Genomic DNA, 8,838 nt, shown 5'->3' on the forward strand with positions numbered 1-8,838 from the left:
CAAGGTCAGACACTGCAGTGCTGGAGAAGCCACAGGGATCCAGGAGGGCAGGTCAAGATCCTGCAAGCCTCGAGTGACGGAGGCCTTTGGATAGGTGGAGAGGGGAGGTTGGAAGCTCCTCCCCCAGCAGGAGGGGCGTCCTGGTCTGTCCCAGTGGAGAAGGATTCCTCCGTCCTTTCTCTTCCCGCCCTCTGCTCACCCCCGTTTTACTTCCTGTGCTTCTCCATTTTCTCCAGGGTCTTATTAGAATCTGCGGGACTCTGGTCTCCGGGGTTCATATAGGATTTGTCTATGACAATCAGGGCTTCTTTGATGTAGTTCTGCACCGCAGACACGGCGGCGCAGATGGCCTGGCTGCCAAACCCGTGGGTAATCAGGCTGAAATGAGACAAGCAGTTCTGTATGTTCGTTTCCAAGACCAGGGAGGGCCTGTTGTTGCCATTGGGCGTTCGGTCCTGATTGAGGAGGTCCGTGAATTCTTTACACACTTGCCTGGGAAGACATCAGGAATCCAGTGAGTGACACCCAGCTCTTCAGGAAGGGAGTGCAGGACAAACCACCCTGAGGATGACCCCTGGAGGCAGTGGGTGGCCTGGCTGAACCAAGCAAGGGAACTACCGCCAACTACTGCACTTAGCACCTATTAAGTGCCAGAGTCTGATCTGAACTAAGCTTTTTCCAGAGCTCTCTTATCTATCCTCTCTGCAATTAGAAGTAACAGGATTAACCCTGCAACTAGCCGAGGTCACCAGGATCCTGAGGTCAAGGCAGTTTGTTTTGGTATAAATGAGTTCCAATAAATGAACCTTAATCAGGAACCCAGAGAATCACGCATGCATCCCCTGAAACTCCCCATCTCTGCCCAGGCTGGCTCACTGCACTCCTGCCTCCTTTCCTGACTTGACTGTTCTGCTTCATTTAGCTTGACTGTAAAATCAGCCTCCTTTGGGTTTCCATGAGAAACTCCACAGCTGCATTTAGTAGCATGTGAGACATTTAATTGGCTCAGGACTCCTTCAAATCACCCTGAACTTTGCATTTAAAAAACAAGTCTGTTATCAGGAGGCAGAAGACACACAATCTCTTTACTGCCTATGATAAAACAAATTTTTATAAGCTATGCAAATTCAGAAATGGAAGGGGGCTGGACCACGTTGAGCCCAGTAACCAGGCAGCCCAGGGCGCTCATGAGCAACACACTCAGGCGACCCTTCCAAGCCCTGCAAGAAAGTTCATGGCTTTGACTCAGGAACCAGGGATCTCTTGGCCTTTTCCCTCTCTACACCCTGTTTCACGACTGGTTCCTTTTCTGAGCTGCAGGGACTGCACGCCTGAAGCTCCGAGACAGTATGGATACTCACTGAGCTGCCAGCAGCGTATTCTTCCTCGTCGCCATCTCATTCCGCCCTCCCAGGTGAGGCCTGGTTAAATATTCGGCCACTGGCTTACTAGGAAACTCCGCTTCACAGACATACGCAAAGTCCCGGGCCAAGTGAACAGCTTCACCTAGAATCATCAGCAACAGACAACAGGTTTAGGTTTTCGGATGGCTGCGGGAAATGCCAGCCAACTGCCCTTTCTCGTTCCCAGAGACTGTCTGCAAGTCGCTCTGCATTCTAAGAGGAAATCACGCAGGGCAAAAACTCCATGGCAGACAGGCAGGCAGGGCTTCCAGGGCGCCCTCCAGGTGTGGAGGGTGAGGAGCACAGGTGGGGGCCAAGCACTTGAAGTCGTTCCTGAGCTTGAGAATGCTCCGTGACCAGAGGTCCACACTTCCTCTCGATAGTCACACTTTTTGTGGGGCAGCAGGAAGATGAAGGGAGATAGCTCCTCTGACAAGTGAAGGGGGCCTCGGGAGGAGACCAGTGGGTCATCACCCACCAGAAAGGGGCCTTTCCTGGCCCCAGGGAGCAAGACTAGGAGGGCTTTGCAAAAACCCCAGATGGTAGAGGGGCTGTACCGCTAGGGATCAGAATCTGAGAGCCATTGTTCCAGGAGCACATCCATTCAAGCCCCCTGCCTGGCTGGTCAGGAAACCCCGCAAAACACCCGCACTCCACTCCTCCTGCAAAACCCACACTTCTTCCCGCAGGGCAGCTATTCCCAAGCCAGCAGCCCTTATTCCTCACCCTGACCTCTAAGCCACTCGTAAAAGGGTAGAGAGGGTCTGTGCCAGGTCTCGGCACCACCGTCATGCCAAGAGGCCAGGGACATACAGTGTTCAAAAAGCTGTGCTGCCCTGGAGCCCACTTCTCATTGGCTTCCCCAGCCCAGAGCCAGAGCCAGCACCCCTTTGCGGGTGTGGGGGGGGGGGCATAGTGCATTCTTGGCTACTTTACAGGTCAGGGGAAGGGTCTCCCATCCAAGAAACTAAAAACACCACATACTATAATCTAAGAACTAGGAAGAGAATCACTGCTCATCCCTGGGTTTTTTTGGTACCTGGGATTGAACTCAAGGGCCCTCGACCACTGAGCCACATCCCCAGCCCCATTTTGTATTTTATTTAGAGACAGGGTCTCACTGAGTTGCTTAGTGCCTCGCTATTGCGGAGGCTGATTTTGAACTCTCGATCCTCCTGCCTCAGCCTCCCAAGCCACTGGGATTACAGGCATGTGCCACTGCGCCCTGCTCCTTAACCCTTTTTGAAAATTTTATCTTGAGACAAAGTCTCACTAAGGCTGACCCCAAACTTAAGCTCTTCCTGACCTGCCTCCTGAGCCACTGGGATTACAGGTGTGTTCCCATTTTGATGGAAAGGAAAAAAGTTGACCTGGGCACATCTCACTGTGTGTGTGCACTGAGTACAATCCCGATAGTCCACAGCTACAAAACTATTTCAGAAGTGCTTCTTTTGACCATCAGTAAGTAAGCTGCCTTTTTTTTTTTTTTTTTTTTTGGTTAGGAATTGAACTCAGGGGATGAGCCACATGTATTTTATTTAGAGACAGGGTCTCACTTTTGCTGAGGCTGGCTTTGAACTCATAATCCTCCCATCTCAACCTCCAGAGACGCAAGGATTACTGAAGTGCTCTAAGGCGCCCGGCTAATAAGCTACTTTTAAAAGCTGTAGCAAACGGATCAGCTTTCAAAAAACACGTTCCTGAAAAAGGAAATTTTCTTCACCCCTATGACACGATTTTGACTGGGAAAACCAATCTCTTTTTTAACACTGACTTTCTGGGGAACCCAGAGCCGAGTGCAGGAGCAGTCATACACAAGTGTTAGCTTATTAATAAAATTATGATTGATTGTAATGAACATGACCCTTCAAACTGCTTTCATCTCTACTTGTAACTGAGCCTTATGAATTGTTTTCTGCCTCTTTGTTGACAAAGCACTAAAACTTAAAAACACCACAAAACAAGAATAGCACCGACCTTCCACCAAGGATGTCAAGAGGGTCACATGAGCAGCTTTCCGTCTCCCAGCGGGAAGATTCAGCCCAATCTTGTCCAACTTCTCCCGCAAAGATCGGCCTCCATTTTTGGACTTGGCTCTGGGAAAAGAAAGTTGGCTATTGTCAAGAAAACCACGCTTTGAAAATTCTACAGTCCCTGTGTTCTGTTGTCAAAGCTGAAGTCCGTCAACGCGTACATGAGGAGAGTCGTCATCAGACGCGATGCCTTGTTTAATTCATCCCCGTAAAATTAAAAATCAAAACCCTTCCAGAGAATCACTTGCCTTCTGCTTTGGGGATTTTGTTGTTGTTTAATCGCACAACACAGCAAGTTGTACTGGAGTAAGATGAATTTTCTCTTGTAAAATTGCAACAACCTCCCCCAAAAACTCCCTGGGGGAATGAAGCCCACACAGCCCCCCTTCTCCAGTACAGATGCTGCTGCTTCCTGCATAGAATCAAATCCCAACCAAATGATAATTTGTTAGCGCTGTTTTAGCACTTCCTTCTGCATTTGGCACTTTCTAAAAGAAAAGAGAGAAATGTACTGAAAACTCTCTCGAAGCCCATTACCATTCAGCGTGAGGTATACAAGTTATATAAATGTTAAAAATACCTCCCAGCCCTTTTAGACATTCCCCTTCCAATCCCCAGTCTCAGAGCCCAGTACCTTACCTTCTGAGAACACCTCCCAGCAGCGAGGCATTTAAACATTCGGGCGGTGACAACCGCCTCTGCACTTCAGCCACCGTCACTTTGTATTTGGACGTGGAGCTGAGGAGGGACAGTCTTCCTGGAACGGAGCAGAAGACTTCACTGGGATTCATCACGGCTCCCACCAGCTCCTTCTGACAGGGGAGACCTAGGGGGTTCTTCGTCATGGAAATGGGACCTGAGAGACAAGACCAGGACCGGTGGTCAGAGTTGCATCTGAGCAAGAGACCTTTGGGGGAAAAAAACAACAACCCAGGAACCAAAGCTAAAAGCAGTCGTCAGACAGACAGCTTCCCGTGCTGTATCACAAATTGCCAGGAGACCTTCCCCACAGGCACTGGGGATGGAACCCAGGGCCCTGCACATGCTAGGCAAGCGCTCTACCACTGAGCTACATTCCCAGCCCTTTTTTACTTGGGACAGGGTCTCACTAAGTTGCTGAGGCTGGCCTCAAACTTGCCTAGGCCTTCTGAGTAGATGGGATTACAGGCGAGTACCACCACACCCTGCTCAAGCAGACTTTTTAAAAGCCATGTTCTTTCCTCAAAGATAAATCTGAAATTCACAAGATAACACCTTGGAAAATCAATTAGTCAAGATTCCAAGCATAGCATCTTTTTGTTTTCAGAAAACTGCTTCAATATTAAATTAAAGTGGTGATTTGTTCCCCCTCAATCAATGAACAACGAAAAGCACAGTACAAATTCAGATCCTTTGCCAAAACCCTTCAATGCAGCTGATCACAATAAATTTTAAAATACAAATCAGTCCTTTTGTTGTTGTTAAGTTTACCGGGAAATTCTATTTTCCAATTTTTCCCCAAATACCATTTCCTCACACTCCCTAATCTACTCAAACACTTCAAGTAACAAACCTTGACTCTTTTAATTTAGGTTGACTTCATTTCCCAAAACAGCCAGATTGGAAATCCTATCAGGATGTAACTTAAGTTTGCAAGCCACTCAAAGTAATAATCCAATTTTCTCCATCTCCTCCCTCCCCTGCAAAAACCCAATCTCTGACCGATCATGCAGCTCTGTCCCTTTCAGGTCTGTTTATTTGGTAGCCCAAACTCTTTCAACACTTTTCTTGCAGGTCAGAATTAACTACTCCTGGCATATGCGTGTTTGAAATTAGAAATAAAAATCCCATCAAGTCGTTCCACAATTAAAACTGTCAATAGAACCAATATCTAAGGTGCCAGCTTCGTTTTTTTTTTTTTCTACCCCCGGAATTAATCACAATACCAACTCTGGGAGACTTTTCTGACTCTGTAAAACACCCTCTGGCATTCAGAGAGTCACATTTCCCTGAGAACACTAAGGAGTAGCAACTCCAGAGATTAAGAGGCAGCTCCCTTTTCAATCACGTCGGGGTAAAAAAAAAAAAAAAAATCCAGTCTTGTCCCTCCTACAAACCTAGGCTCCCTCAGTCCCTGTGGGTCCCCTCTATCACAGAATGTCCCATGATCACCACCCAGGACCCCCATCCTGGCAGCAGATTGGTAACTTCACCAGTTGGGCTGCCCGCGAGGAGCCAGAGGAGGAAAAACCTCTGGGTCACTTTTTACCTTTGCGGATGACAGTCTGATCGGGCCCAAGCAAGTGTGGGTCGTCAACGTTCTGGGGGGAGAAATGACAAAAGTTTCCTTTCAGTTTGGGGTGAACGTGGCAGGAGGTGTGGCTGTTAGGCAAACGAATCCCAGCCGAGCCGCTCACCTGCACCTCTTCCATCTGGTGAGCCATGTCGTGGAGCCCCAGGTTCTCCGCCAGCCCCGCGGCGTCCAAGGCGTGTGCGTGGGGCAACAGCAGGTCCGAGCGGCGGTAGGCATCCCTGCGGGCGCCCACGGCACCGCCCTCGAGCCCGGAGAGGTGGGGGAGCAGGCTGGCCGGGCGCCCGTGGTGCGAAGGCAGGCCGGCGCCCTCCTGGCTCTGGCGGCCCGGCCAGGCCTGTTGCTGGCTGCCGGCGGCCGCAGGCTGGTGCAGGGGGTTGATGGCCGCAGCGTAGGCTTCGCCCAGATGCGAGTAGGGATCTGCCGACTGAGAGTAAGCCAGCTGCTGGTAGGGCGGTGGAAAGTAGGGTGGCGGCTGGTATTCGGCGACTCCAGTGTGGGACAGCGGCGGTGCGGAGCTGTAAAGATGCTGCCCGGCCGAGGAGAGGTGGGGGATGCGCGGGTTCCCGTTGCTACTCGCATCGTGGCGATCCTGTAAAGAGAAAAGCAGAGATCCGGTTAGTGCGAAACCCCGCTACAGCGAACCGGCTGGCGGCTGGAGGAGCCGTGAATCCCAGGGGTCCCGCTTCGGATCGGATCCCGGGATTTCATAGTCAACTATGAGTTGACTGGTTTAAGACCTGGGGGGATGAGTCCGCCCAGCCCGGCGGCGAAGGTCTAGGCACTTCGGTGGCCACGACGCTCAGAGGCGCCTGCTCAGGACCTCGGGTCCCAAGCCAGGTAAGTGCGGGGTAGAGGTAGCAGCCTGCGATCCGGGGGTGAGTCGGCCTGCGGCAAACGCCTAGCCGAGCGCGCTCGCTCTTCAGCCCGCACATGTTGGAATCGCACGGCAAAACGGAAGCAACTGACACGGATAAAGCGCACAGCCCGGGAGGAGTGCATCTTCCCCGCCCCAGGGACCCTCCCTTCCACGCCCTGAGGACAAAGACCTCCGGGCAGGTGACGCCCCCAGGCAATGCCTGCCATCCAACATCTCCCGAGGATCTAGGGAAGGAACGCTTGGAGGCCAAGGCTATCCTCCCTGCAAGCCAGGCCGGGCCAAGTGGAGCTAAGATTAAGATCGGCCTGCTCGTCCAAGGCCAGTTCCCACACTTGCGGGTACAGAGGGAGAATGAAAAGACCCTGAAAATTGGGCAACCTTGCCTGCTCTCGTCCCCTCGCTTCTCGGCGGCCCGATTTAATTCCTAAAAGATGTGTTTCCATCTGTCCCGGGGTCACAAGGGCAGCAAGGAAAACAGGAGAAACATGGTACTGTCGCCCCCTAGCGGAAGTGTCCGGGTCTGCGAGCAGGGGCAGCCCCTCCAGGTCCAGGAGACGGCGTGCGCTCTAGCGTCCGGGCCGCCTGGACTCCCCTCTGCACGCGCCCGGGTGCTCGACTCCCGCCGCCTGCGTCTTCTTCCTCTTCCCGCTCGCCGCCTCCCTCCCTCCTACTCTCCGAAACTCTAGCTCAACCTGTCCGACAGGCTGGAGCACTCCCGAGCGCTTAGGGCCCCATGTGGCCTCAGCACCCCCCCCCCAACATTCCCCAGCCCCCACTTCTCCTGAAAGCCAAGCTTGGGCTGCTTTCTTGCTTCCCTGAGGAGGTAGCGGGGCAGGTGACAGGCCCTCCTCGGAGGAGGCTCTGCAAAAAGTGTCGCCGGCAGGCAGTCTCACTTGATCCCTTTAGACCAAGACTTCCTGCGAAAAAGCCACGTCTAAGGGTTGCAGACGGGCGCTCTTCCGTGAAAACGGGAAGGAGGGCTGTTCTCTTCGGAGGAAACCGACTGGTAAGCTTTGTGGGTGGGATCTGCCATTCTCCTTCCAGGCCTGGTTCCCTAGGGCTGGGCATTTAGGAAAAGACCGGTACTGGAAAGGGGACCCGGAGAAAGGGGCTCAGGGGGTGTCGGGAGGACCGAACCGGGCTCCGCCGAGAGATGAGGGCTCTTGCGCACTCGTCCCGGACTTCGGTCTGGTGTCCCTGCCTCCGCGACTGTACTCCAGCGGGGCTGGGCTGCGCCCCTGCACCCCTGAGCCCCGCTCACCTCGCAGTCCTCTTCGTACTTGACATTATCGGTTATTTTCCACAACATGGCGTCCGGCGTCCCCCAAAACAGTCGCCAGTTAAATCCAGACTCCCCCCACCCCCCGAGCGGTAAATCCAAAATTGGGGTCACGGTGACCAGGCGCCTGCCGCCGCCGCGCCGCGCGCGGGCCTTGCTGTCCCGATCACTGGACGCACATCGGCGGACGTCAGAGCGTAGATGTTGCCGCCGCGGGTGTAGAGACACTGCCGTGGACCCGGGAAGCCGCACCCGCACCGTATCCCGGCGATAGCCGCGGGACCCGAGTGCCTTAATGAGAAGGAAATTATCATAACTCCTCCCCGGGGGCCGGCGCGGAGGCCCAGGCGCAGGGCGGGGCGGCCCCCAGCCAGTCCCAGCCTAGCTCCGCCCCGCACCCGGACCTGGCGTCGCGCCTGGCCCGACGTTGCGAGGGGCTAGAAGGGGAGGCAGTCGACCGTACCTTGCTAAGAACCACACACCAGCGAGGCCCGAGAACCCCACGCGCCTTCCTCGTCACTCCCACCCTGCACGCACCTGAGATTGGCAGAGCTGTGAACCAAATACCTAAGAGCTGTTCTCTTGTCACGTAAAGGGCCTTTTCACGATTTCCAAAAGGCCGAGGTCACCTGGAAGTGGACACTCTGCATGCGCAGTTCTCAACAGTTGTGTCCCCTTAATCTAACAACACACCCTCACCCCACCTGCCCGACGGAGACTAGACTTAAGAACTAGGCTGGGGTCGTGCAGCTGGAGCCCCGAGATCGGCCCCAGTCACCCCTTGTCTTCTCCCAAGTTAGTACGCCATCCTGACGCAGAGGACGGGGTGAAGAATGGTTTCTTGAGGAGTCCGCCCTAGCGCCTAAGAGGCAGCACCTTATTCTACCTGCCCAGAAGTTGAGCCGATCCGCAAATGCCTAGGGCGAGCCATTCAAAAGGCTCTACTCGCCAAC

General features: G+C 53.5%; 1 protein-coding gene across 1 annotated transcript; it reads right to left on the reverse strand.

Annotated features, from left to right (window-relative positions):
• Positions 1 to 206: 206 nt before the first annotated feature.
• On the reverse strand, positions 207 to 7,915 carry Tfap2c (transcription factor AP-2 gamma). The gene is made up of 7 exons (XM_026406788.2): positions 7,868 to 7,915; positions 5,833 to 6,318; positions 5,685 to 5,736; positions 4,076 to 4,292; positions 3,381 to 3,499; positions 1,362 to 1,506; positions 207 to 492 (listed from the first exon to the last, which is right to left on the reverse strand). Exons 1-7 carry the CDS (start codon positions 7,913 to 7,915, stop codon positions 207 to 209), a joined length of 1,353 nt encoding a protein of 450 aa, XP_026262573.2.
• Positions 7,916 to 8,838: the final 923 nt, after the last annotated feature.

The sequence above is a fragment of the Urocitellus parryii genome, chromosome 6, assembly GCF_045843805.1.
Source record: "Urocitellus parryii isolate mUroPar1 chromosome 6, mUroPar1.hap1, whole genome shotgun sequence".
Classification (NCBI taxonomy): Eukaryota; Metazoa; Chordata; class Mammalia; order Rodentia; family Sciuridae; genus Urocitellus; species Urocitellus parryii.

Coding starts and splice junctions, on each gene's coding strand:
- Tfap2c (XM_026406788.2), bottom strand. CDS start 7,915: ATGTTGTGGAAAATAACCGATAATGTCAAGTACGAAGAGGACTGCGAG. Junction 3,500..4,075: donor CTGGGAGGTGTTCTCAGAAG/GTAAGGTACTGG, acceptor TTCTTTTCCCAG/AGCCAAGTCCAAAAATGGAG. Junction 1,507..3,380: donor CTTGACATCCTTGGTGGAAG/GTCGGTGCTATT, acceptor TGATGATTCTAG/GTGAAGCTGTTCACTTGGCC.